This window comes from Cygnus atratus, chromosome 26 (assembly GCF_013377495.2).
Source record: "Cygnus atratus isolate AKBS03 ecotype Queensland, Australia chromosome 26, CAtr_DNAZoo_HiC_assembly, whole genome shotgun sequence".
NCBI lineage: Eukaryota > Metazoa > Chordata > Aves > Anseriformes > Anatidae > Cygnus > Cygnus atratus.
The window spans coordinates 4,454,513-4,476,514 of NC_066387.1; the positions used below are offsets into that span (position 1 = coordinate 4,454,513).

At 57.4% G+C, this 22,002-nt stretch overlaps 2 protein-coding genes across 2 annotated transcripts; both read right to left on the reverse strand.

Annotated features, from left to right (window-relative positions):
- Positions 1-22: 22 nt before the first annotated feature.
- On the reverse strand, positions 23-971 carry TEKTIP1 (tektin bundle interacting protein 1). Its single transcript, XM_035568177.1, has 4 exons — positions 898-971; positions 571-797; positions 239-364; positions 23-165 (listed from the first exon to the last, which is right to left on the reverse strand). The coding sequence occupies exons 1-4, from the start codon at positions 969-971 to the stop codon at positions 23-25; spliced, it is 570 nt and encodes a 189-aa protein (XP_035424070.1).
- A 447-nt stretch (positions 972-1,418) lies between these two features.
- On the reverse strand, positions 1,419-20,064 carry FZR1 (fizzy and cell division cycle 20 related 1). Its single transcript, XM_035568169.2, has 14 exons — positions 19,945-20,064; positions 12,358-12,500; positions 11,004-11,129; positions 10,677-10,740; positions 10,131-10,258; positions 9,602-9,684; positions 8,995-9,178; positions 8,727-8,792; positions 8,162-8,264; positions 7,301-7,485; positions 6,182-6,415; positions 5,998-6,102; positions 5,067-5,159; positions 1,419-4,247 (listed from the first exon to the last, which is right to left on the reverse strand). Exons 2-14 carry the CDS (start codon positions 12,424-12,426, stop codon positions 4,206-4,208), a joined length of 1,482 nt encoding a protein of 493 aa, XP_035424062.1. The 5' UTR covers positions 12,427-12,500; positions 19,945-20,064; the 3' UTR covers positions 1,419-4,205.
- Positions 20,065-22,002: the final 1,938 nt, after the last annotated feature.

A 22,002-nucleotide genomic window follows, 5' to 3' on the forward strand; every position in this document is an offset into this window, starting at 1 on the left:
ACAGCCACAGGCACCGTGCCCTTTACTGGCGGGTGGAGGGCTGGTGCTGGAGGAGGCTCCAGGTGCGGACATCGCGGGCAGTGCAGGGGGGGCGGCAGGAGGACAGCAGGGGGACGTACCCCGGGCTGCCCCCCAGCGCCCTGGGGCTCTGGCTGCGGGTGGCAACTGCGGAGGGGAAGGGAGAGGGGTGAGGAGGGGGCACTGGCAGATGCCCCCCCGCCGCCCCTCCAGCTCTTACCGTACTCCTTGCCCAGGATGGGGCGCTCCTGCCAGAGGAAGGCTCCCCAGCGGGTGCGGGGTCCGGGGTAGGCGGCAGGGCAGACGGGGTCCCACCACGCCACCTCCCGCAGGTGCTGGGCATGAACTGGGGGGAAGCAGAGCTGGGGCCAGGCAGCAGGACCCCCACCCTGCAGCAGGGTCATCCCCAACCGCCCCAGGAACCCACCCATCCCCATCCCTTCCTCCCCCCCCCATGCTTCTGGGTCAGCCCCCTGGCTTCTCTCCCTCCACTGCCACCACCCCCAAGTGCCCCCTCCCAACCCAGGACCCCCCCCCACCCCAGAACCATACCCGGGGGCAGGGGCTCCAGCTCATGGGGGTTGTGGGCGCGCTGCCAGCGGCACCGGGCAATGCCGGGGGTCAGGGCGTACCAGGGGCCCCCCGGCGCATCCCAGCCGCTCAGCCCCGTGGACCAGCTCTGCCCCGCGGCGTCCCAGCCCATGGGGGTGGTCTTCCAGCGCAGGGCCTGCTTCAGCACGGGGGCCTGGCGGGGCCCCCGCAGCGTCACATACTGGTCACTGCGGGCAGGAAGGGAAGGGGGGCAGGAGGGCTTCGTGCCCCCACCCGCATGGCCCCCAGGCCCCAGCCACGGGGGTCCCACGGGGGCGAGGGGCTCACCTGTACAGGGGCAGGGGGAAGTCGGTCTCGAGGGTGCTCTGCGGCACCCAGGGCCTGTGCGCCCCCAGCTCCATGCCTGGCGCTAGGCGAGCCCACAGCGGTGCTGGAATCAGCACCAAGCAACGGCCCCCACGCAACACAACGGGGGGCTGGGGTGGGGCAGCGGGGCCGAGGCACCTTCGCTCCCTTTGTGCCCTGCAGGGGAAGGGCCGGGGCTGCTCCTTCCTGCCCCGCCAGCCCCAGGAGAGCAAACAGGGGCGGGCGGGAGCTGGGCAGCAGCCACAGAGCAGAGACCTGCACTGGGCAGCCGGCGCCTGCCTCTGCTTGCGGGGGCCCTGGGGCCTTGGAAGCCTGGGGGGGCACTGCCGCAGCTCCTGCCCCCCTGTGAAAAACCCACTGGAGCCACAGAGACGTAAATTCACAATGTGTTTAATGCCAGTTAGAACGCTTTACATGGAAAAGTTACAACGCTCTATATTTTTTTCCACCATGTGATGCTTTATATATATATATATATATATATATATATATATATATATATATAAATATAAATAAAAATAACAACGCCACAAGGTCGCAGACTCCGGGAGGACCCCTCGGCTCAGCCCGCCCGCACAGCTCAGCACTTGTGGATCACACACACACCACAAGCGCACGGAGGCTCTGCTCTTTTGCCCAGGTAACACACCGCAGCACACCCCAGCCAGCCACCGGTGTCACGCGCACACCCAGGAGCACCCCCTCGTGCGGGGAGGTACCCGCGGGGACCAGGTCCCCGCTTCAGCCCCGACTGGGGGAAGCCAGGGGCTGCCCTGCGCGCACCAGGCAGAGCAAGAGGTGCAGTTTGTGAGCAGAGGGGCACAGCTGGAGGCAGGAGCACAGGCAGCAACGAGCAGCAGCCACGGCCCAAGGGCTGTGTGTGCTGAGCACGCTGCCCCCTCCCCAGGAGGGAACACCGACACCACGCAGCGACCACCAGCAGCGGTGCAGGAGCCCCCAGCAAGCCCCCCAGGGGCAGCCTCAGCCCCACGCTCACCCAGTGCCACCCCCGGGCACCTTCTGCTACAGAACGGGCACAAGGCAGTGAAACCTCCCAGCTCTGACACCTCTCCGATGCCCCCACCCCATCGCTGACTTCCTCCCGGAGGAGAAAGCAGCGTCCGAGGGTCTGCGCGCGCGGACCCACAGGAGGCATCCGCAGCCCAAAAGGCCCAGCAGCGGCCACCCACCTCCTGCCCTGGGTGCAAACAGCCCCGTCCCCAGGTGCAGCTGCCCTGCAGGGTGACAACCCACAGACAACCCGTGACAACCACGTCCTGCTGCAGGTGGCCCCCGAGCCACTTGCCAGCTTAGTGACCTGACTTAATTAACAGCTCCGCGGTGCTTTGCAGTGGTCCCTCCACACCGTGACATCGAACAGTGCCAGTGAACGTACAACAAGCAGCAGGAAAGGCAGCAGGAGGCCAGCAGACAATTTTTAAAACCAAGCCCCACGCTCCTGCTGCGAGAACCACAATGTAGTCGTGCTGAGACTGGGTTTCACAAATCACACAGAAATTACATTTTGGGGGCAGGTGAGGCTGTGGGATGCGGCTGCCGCTTTGGGCTTTGGAGGTTCGGTGCCGGTGGGAGCGGGGAGCCCCTGGCACACGTACGTGCCCCTGGGTACCTGCGACGTGCAGAGGTAGCGTGAGCCGTGGGTGAGCCTGATCCAGGCGCTGGCACGATGGCACACACGGGGTCAAGGCTGTAGTGAGCAGAGCTGCACCTTACTGCTGTACCAGCCTCCCCTCCGCCTCACCCGCTCACCCCAAGGATACTGGTGGCGCTGGGGAGGGGCAGGCATTTTCCTACCACTACCCCTACAGTCTGGATTCAGGAAAAAAAAAGTACTGCCTATACACTCTACAGAGAACAGGTCAAGGTCTATATACACAGCCGGGAAAATCCAAATGAGAACAGGAAACAGCACGCACATCCCAGTGCACAAGAGAGGGCACGAGGCAGGCAGGAGCCAGGTGCGCAGCAGGAAGCATTGGCACATGTACAAGGTAAGACAGGAACAGGCTGCTGCAAGCGTAACAGCTTCTCCTTAAATTAAAAGCAACACATACACACAAGTGCTTTGCATCACATCCCACGGCACTCATCACACAGGCTCCGAACACACAAGCAGGCACTCTTCCCATACAACTTAAAAAAAACACAAAAAAACAACAGGTCCCTGGCATTGACTTGGAGATAAAAAAAAAAAAAGCAACACTTCTTCCTCGCCTTAGAAAAAGAAACCCCCCTTGCCCAGACGCGGTGTTTCCCCCCTTCCAGCCAGAAGAGGCCATGCTCTCTCTGAAAAAGATCCACAGGAGTTGTTTTGTTTCTCAAGCACATCTCAACTGCTTTTGTCCTCAAGAAGACTCCAGAGCAACCAGCCGCCACAAAGGGCACTGTGGGAAGCTCCACATGCGTGTTGTTTCTGTTTTGTTTTTAAAGCCATTGTTTTTCCTCTCTGTTAACTAAAAGAATCAGCCTAAAACATGCGATAGCAATTTTAAATTTCTTTGAATGCATTCCCTCTGAGGTGGAGCCTCTTCAAAGTCTCCTCTAAAGTTTAAAGCCCCAAGATGCATGTTTGAAGGCAGCTGGTAAGCATGCCAAAATCAAGCTGTCTTACAAGAACGGCAAGTACCGCAGTACCTGCTTTATCTGGAAAAAATAAGCGGTTCTCCAGTTTTTTCATGTCATGGGGATCCCAGGCTCTAAACAATGCCCTTAGATACCAGAGAGGCTAATGCCCCGCCTAGAGCCTAGTCCCCACGCACCAGTTGCATTGAACAAGTCTGGCTGGCTCCTACCTCCAAAGGTGTCCATCCGAGGTTAGAGGGACCCGCAGCAGCACGTTAAGCCCCTTCCCACAGAGGCGAGGATGCTCTCATCTCTCCTAAGAGCAGACAACACAGCAGTTGGGATGGCCTTGGTCCGGTCTCGGTGGTCTGTGTAAACAGGTTTTCTCCAGTACACAAAGCGAGGGTTGGAGGGTGCTGGTTCAACATTTCTCTTGTACCCGTTCCCCTTTACGAAGGATGAATCCATAAACCTTTGGCAGTTCCCTCCCCTCCCCAACCCCATCCCAAATACTGCCCGGCGTGGTTCACAAGCACATATTTAATTAGCATCTGTTGGGTCCATCCTCCAGTCCTGCTGGCACTCCCTCCCCTTCTGGCCGATCGTTTGGGGTTCCATGCACACCAAGGTAGTGGTTTTATCCTGGAACGGCAGGCTGTAGTCTCTTGGATTGCAGTACATGGGGTTTACCGTATCCTGGTGAAGAGGTTGAGAACGGATACAGACTCCTAAAAAGAAAAGGCAAAGCAGGTACTTCAGCACTTAAAAGCTTTGCTGCAGCGTTATTCCACGTGATTTATTTATTTTTTTTTAAATTAAAAAACGCTGGTGAGGTATCTCCAGCTCAGGGCACTGATCTGGGCTAAACATTCAAAGTCCAATGCCATAAATATTCCCATGTTGTATTTTTTTCCAACTGATAACGAGGCGTGTGGCAGGCAAGCATGCCATTCCCACAGCTCTGTGGGAAGCTGCACCCTAGAGCCAGGGTGTACCCAGGCGCCTGCAACGCCCGCTCCCCACAGCTCATTCCTTACGATCTCACTGCCATTCTCCACTGCCTCCACGAGACACCCAGAAAAGCTCCCGGAGCATCTGGCACAGCCTGCTTTCGGCGATGGCACGTTGTTAGTGGCGGTACCACGATCCCATTTCCACCCCAGCCACCACTTTAAGCGCTTACGCAAGGAGCTAGAGGACAATCAAGTCCGAGGGCACGGCCAGTTGATAGCAGCACGTGAGCACAGAATACGGGCTGGAGGTGAGCTCCCTGCAATGCTGCTGCGTTCAGCAGCTCCCTAACAGCCAGAATGACGTTCTGTCACACTACTTGGGTGTGCAGAGGCAACCTTTTATTGCATATGACTGCAAACCCTTTTATACTGCAGTCCAGTTTAACCCTTCACTGCATCCTCCCCTCAACCCACAGGATAAGGTAACGAAGCCAGAGGCAAGGCCGAAGAACAGAGGGAACTGACCGAATCCCCTGCCGAAGGCTGAGCCTGCTGCAGGACACGGCTGCAGCCAGCTGCGCAGCACATCCTTACCTTTGTCGAGCGAGTTTTACTGAAGACGTTCCAGAACCGCAAAGTTTCATCTCCAGCTCCCGTAACTATGGCCTCCCCATCAGGGGACATTGCCTAAGGCAGGAGAGAGCAGCCTTTAGTATCTGTTACATATTTGAGGTTGAAACCAAATCTTCGTTGGAATGCATCAGAGGTATTCTACTCCCCTTCCTACTTGGCTGGCGGTGAGACACCAGACTACCACCTCTGCTTTCATGTGCCTCACTCAGCCTCAGTAGGTGCCAACTCGAGCACTTGCATCTTACTTACGCAGCTCTGGAACACATGGGTGGAATTATCGTAGAAACGATTCCTGTGTTAAGAAATCCATGCCAGTTGTAACTGAGGCTATTCCTCCCCGGATTATAAATGTGTGTTAAGGCAGGAAGTGTGATAGAGCTGGCAAATGCCAGTCATTAGTCACTTCGGTTGGAACCTACCTCACAAGACACTATCAGCATATTTATCACGTTAAGAATCCACTGAAAGCCCTATGTAACATTAACAAAGCAGGTAAGAAATCAAAGGGATTAGGTGCATCAGGCATTTCAATACGGAATTAGGAGGACTGAAAGCATCAAGTTCTTCCCCTGCTTGCAGTTACCAACGGAACAGTGACAAAGTCTTAAGGGAACAAGAAGACTTTCCCGTGCTTCCTCAGAAGAGTTTTGGCAAGCTTTGCTATTCATTAATAAAGCCTCACATTTCCATAGCAGCAAATCAAAGTATCCCTTGCAGGCAAGGAAACCAGATACAGAGCTTTTTTCTTTGCTTGCAGGGCAACATTCATACCTCCACCAAGAGCAGAGGCTGCTCACAGCGCCACCAGCGCTGCAGCTTCAGGTCTCATCCCAGCACATGCACAGCCAGTTCAGTAGGGACAGAAGGTTTCAGAGGCAAGGCCGGTGCTTACCAGATATAAGACTCTGTACGAGTGCCCTGTTAGCTTTGCTACTTGAGTTAATGAGGGGTATTTCCAGACGAGGATCTGGTTCTGCGAGTATCCATGGGTACTCACCTGAAAGCGGAGAGGGAAACGAGTTACGCTCCCGAACGCAGGAGAGCTCAGCAGCAGCGCTGCACAGGGAGGAACTTACTAGCTCGTTGGCGTGCTTTGACCAGGCCAGGTTGCACACTTGTGACCCGGTGTCAATGCACTGCAGAGGCTGCCCGGTGAGTGTGTTCCAGAAGCGTATGCAGCGGTCGGCTGTCCCGCCGCCAGAGGCGAGGAGGCCGTGCTGGTGCGGAGACCAGGCGATGGCTTTTACTGCTGCAAGATGCTCTGTGTATTGTTGGACAGGACTCAGGCTGGAGTGATTCCAGACGAGGAGCTGGCAGAGAGGAAAGACGTGATCGAACTTGCACTGCAGTCACGTGTCCGCGACACCCACAAACCACGATGTCGCACTGGGATTGACGAGGGTGGTTGGGCAACACGACGATTTCCCACAGCTCTGCCCAAGCACATGTGTCTCAGCTATTTCAGCCCTGCAGCCTGTCCCACCCTGCCGCCACACTCAGCTGAGGAGCCACTTCACCACTGGGTCACAAGGAAGTCCTTCAGTTAAGCTTGTAAAGCCAGCAACACGGTGTCACCGAATGTCACCTCAAACCCCCCTTTTGTCTTTGTGGCTGTATGACCCCAGCACACGTCAGGAAGCACGTGCAAGCTCACTGCAAGATATTCTGAGGAAGAACTTTGTACAACCATGCTGTCACACATACACTGGGCAAATTCACTACCTAGCAACCCGCTCCAAAGGGCTCTGAACACTTTCTTCAGAACAGATGCTTCTTCCATATGGTGTTCAGTGAACTGCAAGTCTGTGCTATAGGTATTAAAACTTATATAGCTTCTAAACTCGGTTTCCTTCCACATACATAAACATTATTGCAACAAACTTGAGACTATACGCTACCTAAACCAAGCCAGGAAGTACAGCTTAGCAGTAGCTTTATTGAACTCAAAACCCTGAGTCAAGCTAGAGATTTAATTAGCCAAATAGAGAAGCAAAATTAAATTTGCCTCTTTAATTTTATTACAGAGAGGAGACTGAGTAGAAGCTTAGCATGATTTATCGTTGGGCACAGTCCAACAACTGAAACAAAAGCCCCTTCACAGAGCAGATGAATATCCTTGGAGAAAGGGGACCTGACATTTCCCTGCGAAGATCTAGAGATACCGAGCCTCATGGGACCAGCTGTAAGTACTATACCTTGTTATCATTTCCCCCAGAGGCCAGGAGCTGGTGGTCCGTAGACCATTTGAGCCCACAGACCTCCTGCCTGTGGCCCTGGAGCCGCCGCTCTGACTGCAGGGGCGGGGTGCGGATGTCCCTCTGAAGGATCATTCTGTCTCGACTCCCAGAAGACAGCTGGTCCGCGTTCCATGCCAAGGCACCTGTAACACGGGCAGAGAGCAACAGCCTAAGGGCACGTTTTGGGAGCCTTGCAGGAGCGTGCAGGCAGCACACAGCCACCAGAACTGCAGGAGGTTTACAAAAAAAAAACCACCAGTGCTTAGGGACCCTCCTTTATATACCCTGCCTGGAGTCTTAAAATGGCATACAAAGATATCTTCAGTAAGCTTGCTGCAGGCAAATCTATCGCTAACCCCATTTCACTGAGCAGTAAAGCACAGAAACAGAACTCAAAAGCTATCTTGACTCCCCAAATCTCACCTCAGAATTCAGATTCACAACAGCTCTGACCAAAAATTTACAAAAAACCAAAGAAAAACAGAAGAACAGTCCCCGAAGCATAAGGGAACTGGAAATCTCAGTGTAAAGCTGCCTGCCTGCAGGGCTGAAACCGGAAGGCAGTGGCAGTGAGAAAGTGTTGTAACCAAACCCAAAATGCCTCAGCAGACATGGAGGAAACACCTGCTGCAATAGTCACTCAAACACCACCACACCCAAGATCAGAACACCACAATTACTAGGTGGCAATGTTTTAAAGGCAGCTCAGGACACAGCAGGGCATAAATATCAATTCTGGTACTGTCTGAGTTCAGGGAGAGAAGTAAAAAAAAAAAAAAAAATCAAGAAACAAAACATGTGGAAACTCCACCTCCTTACCAACTCTGGCCGTGTGCCCCTCTAGCATGGAGAGCTTTTTTCCTGCAGCTGCATCCCAGATCTGTACAAAGCCCTTGTGAGTGCCAACGGCTACCAAGTTCCCCTAGACAAACAGAAAACCACGATCAGTAAAGCCAGTAAGTACAGACAGAAATAAAACAAAAAGCTAGATGCTGAAAAGACTTCAGATAAATCCCACAAGATGGAAAGCATCCAGAGTTCTTCCATCTTGCATCTTTTCCCTATTGAAGGGGGGAGCCAAGCAGCCCGGCTGAAATATACTTAGAATCAGGTCACTTCTCCAGCTCTCGACAATAAAATGTTTTTTTTTTTCCCCTCCCATACCTCTTAGCAAGTGCCTCCAGAGTGTCAAGATACAAGAGGTTACTCTCTATCCCCTCTCGTTTAGCAGAGACGAGAAACACATTTGATGAACAGCACACAGGGAGTTTGGGAGAACACAGAAAAATAATCCATGATTTTAGAGCTTGCAATGAAGGGCTATACAGCTACGGTGATAGCATTTGAATTGCATTTCACTTGTCACTGCCAGTGTTATACTGACCCGTTCTGACCAGCCCACGGACGTTACAGAATCTCCTTCCACGGACAGATCGCACAGTCGGGTTACCTTGAGGATAAGACAGAATGAGAAATACTTGCTATTGTCACGCTGCATTAGCTACCTCCAGAGCTAATCTCCTGGTTTGGGACAGAGCATTACAAGCACTGAATCCCTCCCACAGCGTGTTCCGTAGTTCTGAAAGGTGCTGCAGCTGGAGAACACCCACAGCAACAGGTACATCACTCTCCAGACACTGGTCATCATTTACCTGGCTCGTACAAGCACTCCACAGGTAAACACATGTGCCAAGGCCAACGCTGAGGACGTTAAGAGAGGACCAGTCTACCAGGTTCAGGTAGAAGTCGTCCTGCAGTTCTGGGGCATCCAACACTTTGAAAGGAATCTTTGAGATTTTCCGAGTTGGTTTTCGGGGTGATCGTAACAGCTTCTGACTGTTTACAGTGAGAGAAAAACAACTACAGAATATCACACATCACAGCAGATGGCATGGACAGATGCAGCTAGTCTTTAGCGCGTACCTGCATTTCTATAGAGATACACAAAGAGGCAGCAAAATGCTTTCCAGCATGTTAGGAGTTAGTCTCTGGTTCTATAAAGGAGCTGGGAAGCAAAACAACAAGCTGGCTGCTGAGGGCTGGTCAGGACACATTCGGTATTAAGCAGCTGGGGTGTACTCAGGAATCCTTAGGGAACCTGACTGTCCCTACTTATTACCTTCTCAGACTTCCCAAACCAATTCATGTGGCAATTTTGGTTGCCTTAAAGAGAAACCCTGGAGAACATCACTGAAACACCTCACTGAAACCTGTTTCAACACTCCCCCACTGCAGAAGTCTGTCTGGAATCAGTACTACCTTTTGTTGCTGACAGGAGACAAGGAATACGGCGAGACCTCGTTACCATCATCCGGACTGGAACGTTTTGTGCTGAGAGAATACTGCAGAGAGAAAACACACCCAGTAAGAACACCACCATGCCCAAGCCTGATGTAAACCACTCGCACAGGCACCAGTGCCCAGCTAGCTCCAACATCCACTGCCAGTTTTCCAGCCTTTTCAGTTCCCCTCTTTTCCAGATGTTCCAGGACCATACAAAAACTTCCACTGAAGACCAAAACCTTGATTTGGTCATTTACCCAGTCTTAAGAGCGTCCAAAAAAGCTTTGTTCCCACCCAGCTTCCTTGCCAGTACAGAAATAAGAAGTACGTAGCTTGCTACAGATACTTACGTTCTCTTTATAGGCCACCAAGTTTGCTCCTCAACTTACATCAGTAAAATCTTAACACCAACTCTCTTGCATTAGCAACTTGACAGAACCACGTGCTTTGCTCCCACGACACAAGACACACAAGCTCCCTTTGTTTTAAATGCAGACCAACTTACAGTGAAGAGGGACTTCTTCTCTGGAGTGGACGGCTGCAACCTCCTGTCTTCCGTCTGCGGGTCCTGCACTTTCTCGATCCCTGCTCCTAAGAGTTCATTCTTCAGCAGGGCGGAGTAAGCAAGGCCATCTGTGAACCCAAACGAGCGCTTAGGCAGGGAACTCTGAAGCCACAAGCACCTCTGCAGGGACCGACTGGGTCACAACTGCCTGACTTCTACACTCACAGGGCCTCTTCATAAGCCTGGGACTCCAGCTTGGAATTAAGATTAGCAGCAAGCCTCCCCTCCTTCCACACCATCAGGAAATTACTTCCGTGACTCAATAAATCAAGAGATACAAACAGGCCCTTGCTTCCCAGACGCTCAGCAGCAGCCCACTGAGGTGACCAGGTGCTCACTCTTGTGACACACATGCACAAAACACCAGCGTGGCTTTTTGCTTAAGATAAGCACAAAAGTGCCAGCGTTCACTTAATTTCCAAACTCGGCATCAATTTGGAATAAAAGCCGTAGCCAAGGCTACAAGCAGCAGAAAGAAGGTCTCACCTTTGCCATTGTCCGATGTAGCATCCTTTGCTTTTCTGTTTTGACTTGGTGATTTTTCATTTTCCTGAAAGGGGGGAAAAAAAAAAACAAAACCACACCATCACCACACAGAACCATCACAATGCATGTAAAATAGCAAACAAAGAAGTCTGCAAACAGGCTGCACCTGTGGGCCAGGAGGTACACATTCAAAGGAACTCTTTAAGGGCAGCAGCAGACCATGGCTCAGAAGATAAGCAGAGCCAAAATGAAATGCCAGCCAAAATGAAACGCGCCATTTCCTCACTTCAAAGGCTTTGAGCTGCAGGAGAAGGGAGCAAAGCTTACGTTTATTCTGTGGAAGTTGATGCTCCAGTTGGCCCCGGCTCTTGAAGGAATGAACCTGTCTCCGTGCTTACTCGGAGAGGACATGGGAGAATTGGAAGGCGTCAGGGTTCTTCTCATCTCTGCTACCTGAATTAGAGATTTAGACACATGCAAGAACAAGTGTTGATCCCAGCAGGGGGGTCTGACAAACATCAAAGAGGCCTTGTCAAAGCTAAATATGCCAAAATAGAAGAGCAAAACACTGGTTTATCCCCTTAGCAGAATGAGTACGCGCACCCAGTCCAGCTGTCACAGGAACGTCTGTCAAGAGAAGCAATTAAGCAGCGCCTTTCGCACTGCCCCTTTTCAAGCTGATGCTGCCAAGGCAAACGCAGGGAAGGCGAGAGCAGGGCAGAACGCTCGCTGGGTGCGCTGCCGAGTCCTCAAGTGCGATCACATTCTTTTTCATACAGCAACTCGTAGCGGAGAGGACCGCGGCTCAGAAGAGGGCTAGTTTCTCCAGCCTGCCAAGCTCCCCCTGAACGCAGGAAATACCTCTATCCCAGGTACTTCAACAACTCCCCCCACTACGGCATCACCCAGGAACTCGGGGATCGCGCACCGCCTCCCTCTGCTCTGCTCCCCAGTGAAGGCATTCAGCAGCACTCACCCCAGAGGCTGGTCACTAGCCAGGCTGACTCCTGACGACTATTCTGAGCCCAGCTAGATTGCCTCCCCTCCTGCAGACCACCCACCTTCAATTCTGCTCTGGGAGACCGCGCCAAAAGCCTCGCTGAAGTCAGTGCAAACGACACGTGCTCCCTCCTCCCATCCATCACGTTAAATGGTGCCTTCGTAGAAGGCTCGCCGGTTGGTCAGGCATGATTTGCCCTTGGTAAGTTTGTGCTGACTGCTTTCAAACACATTTGGGTCCCTCATGTCTGGAAATGGTTTCCAGAAGGATTTGCTCCGTAGCTTTCTCAGGGACAGAAATACACTACCGCCTCCCCTGCTCTTTAGCTTCTTCTCTAGCTGCTTCAGCCTCCAGTCCTAAGGCTTTTTGTTTGTTAATCCTCAACCTTTTTACACTGCCTGTGATTCCTGAGATTATTTAGTAAAAGGCATCACTGCACTACATAAGCATATCTTAACTCACTTTTGCAACCTGAACTGAGCTTGTCTGCGTGGAAGCACTGTTGGAGCGGGGTTATTTGGTTACTCCTAGAACAGCTCAGGAGCTCTCATCTGGTCACAGCCCCACAAAGGACACAGGTTCCCACATCTTCCAAAGCTCAACTGAAAACAGTCACGGGCAACACAGACGAGCACTTCACTTGCAGGCTCAGATCCCTTGGTACAGACCATCCGTACTTACACAAGGCATCGTGTTTTCATTCTGGATGTTGATTTGGCGTAGGAGACGTCTCTCATAATCCTGGTCCATGGTGGAACGGATAGGGGTTGGGGAGTTCGGCAGCCTCAGGAATTTATGTTCATGAAGCCCAATCAGTAATTAGCCTGCTGCAACAGATGGGGGGAGAAAAGCACCAAAATATCACACCTCTTCACGCAGAAGCAGCCTCCAGCATCTCTCAAGACTCTTCTTTAAACCAGAGACCGCTTTCCCCCTCCACAGCAGCGTTATCAACCCTGTGCGATAAAGCCCAGCGCGAGGTTGCTGATGGAAGTGTTTTCCTGTATTGCTGCCCTTGGTTGTTAATCCACCCGAACAGGCAATCGGCATTTTGCAGCTGGTAGGACCGAAGCATGCAACAGCCCGAGCACAGACCGCGACCTCACGCTCGCCAACCGCGGCAGCGCAGCTTAGCGAGCCCCAGGTACGCAGGCGTGCAGGGATCGGATGCCCACGGCCCGTGGCACCGCGGGCCAGAGGCAGGCACCTCTGTGCCAGCGTGGATATTTCATCCACGGCGCACACGCGGCAGCCTTTTAGTGCCCTGAAGCGCAGGAACAGGGGCAGCTCTGGGCTGGGGAGCCCCCTGAGGGAGCGTTCCATCTCTGACACCCGCGCTGCCCCACATCTGCCCCTGGGCTACCATAAAGCCAGCCCAGCTACGGCTGCACGGTGAGGCCGTGCTGCAATCCACGTGTCGCTCCAGCGCCCGCTTTATGAGAGGGCTGCTTCATTAGCTAGAATTGGCTAAGTTACGGCACGCGTCGATGAAGGATAACGAACCCTTCCGGGAGGGCGCGGAGCTGCAGCCTTCCCCCGAGCAGCCCTGCCCGCGCCCAGCCTCCCCAGCAGCCGTGCCAGGCTGGTCGCTCAGCCCGAGATAAACATCTCCAGAGGGAAAGGCGGAACGAGCGCACGCCGCACAGAACCCTGCAACGCGGAGGCACCTGGAAGCTCTGCGGAAGGTGAGGGGATTTTCAATCGCCTGCTATCGTATAAACATTCGCTGGGGCCGGCTGGAGGCCCGGCCCCACGAACGGCGCTGCCTCGAGATACGGATTTGGGAGACCTGGGAGGCCGCGGCGCAGGAGGGCCGGGCAGAGCCGGGCCCCGCTCCCTGCCCCCAGGAGCGGACGCTCGCCGCGGGTGCACGCCAGGTTAGGAGGAGAGCAGCAGCCTGGCGGGACGTGACCGGGAACTCCAGCGTGCCGCAAACGGACGGGAAAGCACGAGGACAGCGCACGAACCCTGGACTAGCGGCTACCGCCCCGCCACTCGAGCGGTTTGGTAGTGCTGGAGCTTGGACCTCTTACAGACACCGAAAAGCCGCCCTGTTCCTGGCCATTAAGCACGCCAGCACTATTACAGGAGCAGCCCCGAAACAGCGGCTGCCAAGCACACCCGCTCACCTCGGCCACCTCCTCCCCCGGGCTCTCTTCTTTTTTAACGTAACACATTTCTCCCATACGTTCCCTCAGAGGAAAGGCAGGAGAACGCCACCAAATTTAACAGTGAGCAGCTTCCACCCAACACAGCGGAGAGGCAGCGACGGCGTTACTGCGAGTGAGCATTTAGAAGAGTTTTATCGTTAAACTCATTTGGTAATAATATCAAAAAAGAAATCTCAGTGCCTGCCATGTCAAACACTTCCTCCTATTGTTCAGCTGCCTTACCACTACCTTTACTACTCACAATCTCCCAAACCTTTCTTTGAGGCCAGCAGGACCTCTCAAACCCAGCGTTTCCACAAGACGTATTTTTTTACACCGCGAGTAAGAAAACCCAGCTTGCGGAACCCACACGAGGTGCGCGATCAGCTGGGGGCACCGCACATCCGAAGCGTCTTCCCAGAAGGGCTCAGCGTGGGAGATGCAGACCCAGTCCCGCAGGAACGTGATGTTTTTGATTCCGCATATCCAACGCGTTCACTTTCGGAGCTTTCCACTCAGACCGGACAGATTTAGACCACCACGGCTCCCGGTCAGGAACGCAGCGCGCGCAGAGCGAACGACAGGGGAGGGGCTGCGCAGGCAGGGCGCAGCAGCACCGTTACGCCCCGCGGCGCCCTCCGTCAGGCTTCGGGCGCTTCGGAATAAAGCCCCACGTGACGCACATCGAACGTGAACTGCCAGACTTCCTCTCCTCCCCTTCGCCCTCCCTAAATTTGGGATTCGGATAAATTTTGGATTCCATTCGCGCGCTTGAAAGTTCTCCTGCCTTTGGCGTTGTCAGAGCCTCCCGCCACCACCAGCGCCTCGCGTTTGGCCCCTCTCCTCCCCGTTAGCTCCGTTTTTAAGAGCGGCACAACGCTGCTGTAACAGGACAGCCAGGGACTCCCTGCTCAGGTGAGCCACGGCACAAAGCCCACGCTCGTCACCTCGCCTTCAGCGCCTGCTGAAAGGCCCCAACGGGTACAGGCTGTGTCCAAACAGAGGGACCAGTTCTGCAAAAACGCCCGCACTCAGCTCGCTGCCCGCCCTGGCGTTCTGCGCGCCGGCTTATTAAAACCAGACCCGTACTGAGGAAAAAACGCGAAGCGTTTGGACGCACCAAGGTTGGGTCAACAAAAAAAAAAGAACAGGGCGCACCTGTTGAGCGCCACGACCTCACCTGGAAGCATTGTTCTGAGTAACATTAGCCGGGATACAATCCAGCCAGCTCGCGGGTAGGATGTAAGGCGCGTGGAGAAAATACCAAAACTCAGTCAGAAAACACAAATCCTTCTTGAACACAACCGCCACCTGCCTTCCCCAGGCACAAAGCACGTAACCGGTAACAAAACAGGATCCCAAACTGAGTACGGAGCACCCGGTTCCTCGGGATTTTTTATTTCTTAAAGAAATAAGCTTGCAGTCACAGCCCCCAGTTCTCAGGCGCAGCCTTTCCCACGGCTTTAAGGGAAACTGAAAAGCCTCCCGCAGGCAGATTTAGTTAGCGAGAGCCTGCCCAGGCCCAGCGAGGCTGCCTTCTCTCCGGGCCCGTATTTAATGGCGCCAGTTTGAAGGGAAAAATACTTCGTTATTCCGGTGATGAATATTTAAAAGCTCTCGGGAAGACCCCACGATTCACCAAGGGGACGCAGTAAGCGAGCGCATCGGCCTCTCAGTCACGAACAGTGGGGCTGGAAATCAAAGCCAGATGCCCCGCTTCCCCGCAGCCGGCGTTTGCTCTTCCCAAGGTTTCTCTGAACCCATCACCGGGCAACACTCGCAGGGCAGTGAGTTGGCACCGGCCTCAGCCGCCAACAACCGCGGGACTCGTCTGGCACGGGTGGACGGGCGGGCACCTCCGCCGTGCCCGGCGGCGCCACACGTTCAAGCTGGGTGGGTGAAACCTCCTCGGCCCCAAAACTGGACGCCTGCTGCCGGGCTGGATCCGCTCTGCGAGCAGAGAGCCAGCGCGGGGCAGGGGCGAGCTGCTGCCCCGGGCAGCTCCGCCACGCAGGCTGCAGGAGCGGTTGAGCTGTCAGGGGTTCTTTTAGTTCCCGGACCTCTGCGCACGCTGAAGGCAGCGCTTTTTTTGCTGGTGATCGGGCCCGTTAGAAAGGCGGGCGGGATGCTGCGAGGCCAGCCCCGGCACCGGAGCTGGTGTCGGCGAGGAGCGCAGCGCTCCGCTGGCGGGCAAGGCTGAAGCTGAGCTCCTCCACGCTTAACCCAGAGCGACACCTCCACGCGTGCTGCGTGCGCACCGTGCCCAACAAACCCTCTGAAATCACGAGCTTCCGTTCAAAAGCGGCAGTGACGCAAAAAGCCAGAGCCTTGTGCAAGTTTCACCGACGTCTCCTCGCTGGTAAAGCCGCAACCGGGCGGTTTCTCGTCCGGCAGCTCACTACGGTACTGGTGTGAACGTCGGCGTTAGGTGACGGGCGACGTCTTCCCCCTGAGGCCCGCAGGAAATTCCGCCCGCCGGCACCAAACCAAGGCCCGCCGAGCGGCTACTGCGAGAGCCGCCACGTCGCGTCAGCGCGTTTCGGCCACTGCTCTGCACTGAGGGTCCTGCAGAAATCCGCCTCGGTTCTGCCTTTCCACAGCCTGTGCCACCACCTCCTGCCCCCCGAGGTGACAGACGCCTTCAGACACCCGCTGCCACTGGCTCCAGAGGGCCCACACCCCCCAGGGGCCGCCTTGTAGCCGGCAGGCGGCAGGCACAGACTGAACTCGAGCCGGATTGGAAAGAAAACGCCCCAAAGCTGCGGCCCCAGCGCTGTTTTCGTCTCCTACCTGCACGCAGCCTCCCAACCCTTAGCTCAAGACGCTGCTGCCACTCCACACCAAGCTTCACAGACGAGCAGCGGGTGCTATTTGTGCCTCCTTTCACCGCCAGCGTCACCAGACATCGTCCCTTCCTCGCAGGCCAGCACCGGAGGTGACAAACGTCCGGCGTTCTGCGACTCGCTGCACCCCCACCTGCACTCAGACAAGCTCCAGGACTTTCCGCAGCCCTCCCCGAGGCAGCTTCGGAGCTGAGTGAAGGCTGCGTCTACTTCTCAAAGCACCCCAGAGCCCGAGCGGATGACAGGGGACCTCTGACCAGCAGAGCGCGGCGTACCCGCGCTCCCTGGAGCCACTCGGGACACCAAGGCCGCAGGCGGCCCGCTCTCCGTACCTCACCCTCGGCTCGCGCCCAGAGCTCCGGCCAGGACGGGGACTTGCACGTGCCAGCAGAAGCACAGCGCCGTAACACCTTCAGGGAAACGGGAAAAACGTATTTGGGAGAGCCCTTACTAAAAATAAAGCCCCCCCCCAACCGGTAACCCTCCTCAGTACACCGTCACGAGCCCAGAGGGCTTCCCCCCCCCCGCCCCGAGAAGCCAGGCGCAGGACCTCGTCTGAGGGAACGCTGCTCCGGGGCCTCTTCTACGCAAGCGATGCTCAGATCTCTCCATCACTTTCAGGCCGGATGGGTTTTTCCCCCCCCACCCCCCCCCCCAAACCCTCCTCCTCTCCACGACTGGAAGGGAACCTTCCGGAGCAGAGCCTGCCACGCTGTGCTCGGAGCACGGGAACGTTTTCGGCCGCCCCATTCGCACAACGCCCACCTGCACGGAGCAGCGGCAGCGGCCCCCTCCCTGCCGCGCGCAGCCGAGGGGTTTCCTGGTTCGCTCCGAGCGGCCTTTACAAGGCGGGAGAACTGTGGGGTTGCTCCTTCACCCTCCCAGACGGCGCTCCTCATTCCCCACACGTCTCCCCGCAGATCACGGCAGCCTGCTAGGAGCACGGGGCTTATCTGAGCAGACCCGACCATCGTGCGCGCAGCGGGGCATCGCAGAAGAGCATCACCGTTAGAAAGCCTTTTTACCGCCTGCAGGTAGCGATTAGTTCTCCTTTTCCCCGTGCTGCTTCACAAACGTGTGAGCCGCGCCTGCTGCAGGGAGCCTGAGAAGAGCACAGAGTCTCCAGCAGCGTGGGAAGCCACGGGCCGGGAAACACACGCGGCCCCACGAGGCAGCGCGCGCGCTGCGGGGTCGCCGCTGTGCCATCTCCCGCCCCGGGGGTCGGAAGGCAACCCCCGCGCCTAATTAGCGGGAACGCTCCCAACGGGTTCGTCCGGTGCGAAAGCAAAACAAACGGGAGGCAGCAGGAAAAACTCCGCAGCGGGGGAGATGCAGCAGTCGGCACGGGTCCCCGTGCCAAGCGAGGTGCGAGCACCCGGCCTTTTGGGTCAGAGCGGGCCGGGACCGAGGCGGCCCCACGCAAGTGCTGTCGGCTCCTTTCGCCCCGCTGCGAGGTGACGAGGCGGGCTCCTGCCGGCCGCGCTCGGGCAAGGCAGAGCGGAACAACTCCCTGCTGCGGGGGCGAGAGGATAAGGGCACGGCTGGGCAGGGAGGCGGGGCAGGACCCCCGGAACCGGCACGCGGACAGGACGCACGCCTTCTCCACGTCGCCTCCACGCCGCGGCTGCTCTGGAGCCGAGAGCAGAGCCCCCCCGGCAGCCCCGGCCCCCGAGACGCCAGCGGGCGCCTGGTCCCTGCCCCGAGGACACTGGTCCCCGGGTCACCCCGCCGCCGGGCGGCCAGCGGGACGGAGCTTCTGCTTTTGGCTGCTCATCGGCCGGCGCGTGGCGGCGCTCCTGTTGGCGAGCGCCCCGAGGACACCTGCCTTTGGCTTATTTACTCTGACCACTGAAAGCCGCTGAGCGAGGAGGAGGCAGGGGCGCACCGGGTGAAGCACGCAGGGGCCTGGGGTAAGGGGTCTTAAGGGCAGAGCTTGGCCACGCCAAGCGTTCCAGACTCGAGAGCAGCCCGAGAGAAAGGCTGCCGGGTGCACTTCTTAGCGTCTGACCGACGCTTTGGGGTTTCTTTCGAAGTAGTTTGCGCGCCCTGCCCTGCGCGCAGCCAGCTTTGAGAGGCAGAGGGAAGCCAAGAGCACCTTAAGCACAAAGGCCGGCCACCGCCTCTCCTAGGCCCCGCAGCCCCCGGGCGGCGCCTGCCCCACTCACCTACCCGCAGGCTGCGTCGGAGCAGGGCGACTTCCCACAAACACCGAAAGGAATCGGCTTCACCAACCTTCGGTTTCATTTCAGAACGGAAACAAAAACTCGGAGCACATCTGCCCGCTTATCTTAAGCCTCGAAACAAAGCGCAGGCAGCTGCTGAGGGCACCAGCTCGAGGGAAAAGGTCTGCCTTACCGACAGCCTTATCAGAAGGCAGCGCTTTAAAAGCCAGGATTAAAAATTCACCAGCAGCCTCGTCCGCGGAGCTGCGCCGAAGTCAGGCGATTCAGACGCCTGCTCCATCACAGCGCTTAAACTACTGAAGACGCAGCAGTGCCCCCGGTCAGTTCACCGAACAAGAGCTGTAAGGCTTAGAAGGCGCAGCAGTTCCAGTAAACAGCCCCAGAAAATTCTGCTTCGGCCTAAAATAATAACAACAGCAATTAAAAAAAAAAAAAAAATCCGGGCTTTACCGGGAGGTGCCGCTGCCAGCGGGGGAACTGCTCCGTCAGGAACCTCAGGCACACGACGCCAGGCTCGCCACCGAACACGCGAGCCGAGCAAGGCTCAGCGAGGAAACCCACGAGCAAACGAGCACCGTGCCTTCGGGAGAGCCACAACCGAGGGAAACCCACGCGGGCGGGGAAGCCCGTGACAGCTGACGGGTGACTCCGCCACGACCCCAGGGCGCGGCGCGGGCTGCCAGCACGCCCACACCCACACCCACACCCCCCCGGCCGCCACACGCCCGGTGCGGAGCTCGCAGCCCTCAGCCCTGCCCTGGCCGAGCTCCCGGACCGCTCCCCTCGGCGGCCACCCCCGGCACGGTAACGACAGAAGGCCCCGAGCGGCGCCGGGCTCCCTCCGGCCCCCACAGCCGCCGGGAGCACGGCAGCATGGACACGGCCGGCTCCTGAGGGGGGGGGGGGGGTTTCGGGGCTGCTCCGCGGCTCCCCCCGAGCCCGCCCCGACCGGGGAGCCCAAGGCCGGGCCCCAGCAGCCGGGGCCTACCCCGGGCTCCCTGCCCGGCCCCCCCGGAGGCCTCTCCCGCACCCTTCACCCCCCCCTGCCCGTACCCCCGGCCCCCGGCCGGCCCCCGGCCGGCCCCTACCCACCTGCCTGCCTGCCTGCCCGCCCGGCCCGGCCCGGCCCGGCCCCGCTCCGCCTCCTCCTGTCACGGCGCCGGCCCCAGCGCTCCCCAATATGGCGGCGGCCCCGGCAGGAAGCTCCGCCCCCCCCCCCCTCCCCGCTGCCCCGCGCGCGGCACCACGGGAGCGCCCCGCCCGCCCGTTCGAATCTACACAGGAAGCGGCGGCGCGAGCTGCCATGGCAACCGCCGCGGGCGGCTCCCACCCGGCCGGGCCTCGGCGGGGAGCGAGAGCCGCGCAGATCCGTTCCGCCCCCGCCGCCGTCCCCCCTTCCCTTCCCTTCCCTTCCCTTCCCTTCCCTTCCCTTCCCTTCCCTTCCCTTCCCTTCCCTTCCCTTCCCTTCCCTTCCCTTCCCTTCCCTTCCCTTCCCTTCCCTTCCCTTCCCTTCCCTTCCCTTCCCTTCCCTCCCCTCCCCTTCCCTCCCCTCCCCTCCCCTCCCCTCCCCTCCCCTCCCCTCCCCTCCCCTCCCACCCCAGGGTCACACAGAAATATTTCACGCACACCATTGTAACCAGGTGTGCACCAATTACACACCAATTGTACACCAATATATTCGTGTACACCATTGTGCCCACGTGTACACCAACTGTACACCAACTGCACAACGATATTTCACACACACCATCGTACCCAGGTGTACACCAACTGTACACCGACTGCACAACAATATTTCACACACACCATCGTACCCAGGTGTACACCAACTGTACACCAACTGCACACCAACATTTCACACACACACTTCACCCAGGTGCAGCCCCGAGGTGCCCTCACAGCCCAACGCCCGGCCCGCCGCCCGCCTGCTCTGCCCCAGCCCCGCGGGTTCCCTGCTACAGCACAAGACGCCGTAGGCACGCGAGCCACATGTTATTAACATTATTAGCTGTGTCATTAATGTTATTAGCTGTGTCATTAACACAGCTTGGCCTCCCGTGATTAATCGAATATCTATTTGAAGCTCACTTCCGAGGACGCGTTTACAGCAGCAGCAACAAGCAGCTAATAACTGGCAACCTAAAAGAGGCCCGAATCATTCCTGAAAAAACAAGGGAGGGAATGCAGCGCCCAGAGCCTCTCCTCCAGGGGTGCCCTGGGGGACACCCTGCTTCCCGGCCACCACACAGACCTCGGGACGTGAAATAACCCCGTGGGCACCCCGAACACCTCGTGTGTGGGAATGGGACCTTGGGATGTGAAATAACCCCGTGGGCACCCTGTGTTGGGGGAACGAACCCCACAAATAACACCCCCAACACCCTGTGGGTTCTGGGGAACGGGGGCATCCAGCACCGCTCTGAGGCACAGCCAAGGCGCTCACGTTGCTTATCGGGGCTTTTTTTATTTTGCTGTCGTGGGGTTTTCTCCAAAATTGAGCCCGGCGTGTCTTTTCGAGCTTTCCTACAAATCAAACACGCACGTATTTATCACGATGGGTGGTGCAACACGGTCGTGGTGTGTCAGCCAGCAATGCAAAAGCCCAAGGGGCTGTGGAGACCCCGGCCGGCAGCTGCTTGGCACGGGAGGTGAACGGCAGCTCGGGGGGGTGAAGGCAGCCCCGGAAGGGGTGAAAGCAGCCCCGGGGGGGGGGGGTGAAAGAAGCCCTGGGGGTGTGAAAGAAGCCCCGGGGGGGGGTGAAAGCAGCCCCGGGGGGGGGGTGAAAGCAGCCCCGGGGGGGAGAAAGCAGCCAGGGGGGGATGAAAGCAGCCCGGGGGGGGTGAAAGCAGCCCCGGGGGGGTGAAAGCAGCCCGGGGGGGGTGAAAGCAGCCCGGGGGGATGAAAGAAGCCCCGGGGGGGTGAAAGCAGCCCCGGGGGGGTGAAAGCAGCCCGGGGGGGATGAAAGCAGCCCTGGGGGGATGGAAGAAGCCCCGGGGGGGTGAAAGCAGCCCGGGGGGGGTGAAAGCAGCCCCGGGGGGGTGAAAGCAGCCCTGGGGGGATGGAAGAAGCCCCGGGGGGGTGAAAGCAGCCCCGGGCGCCGTCCGGGTCCCGCTGGAAGCTGCCGGGGCTCGGACCCCGCGGGGCACCGGG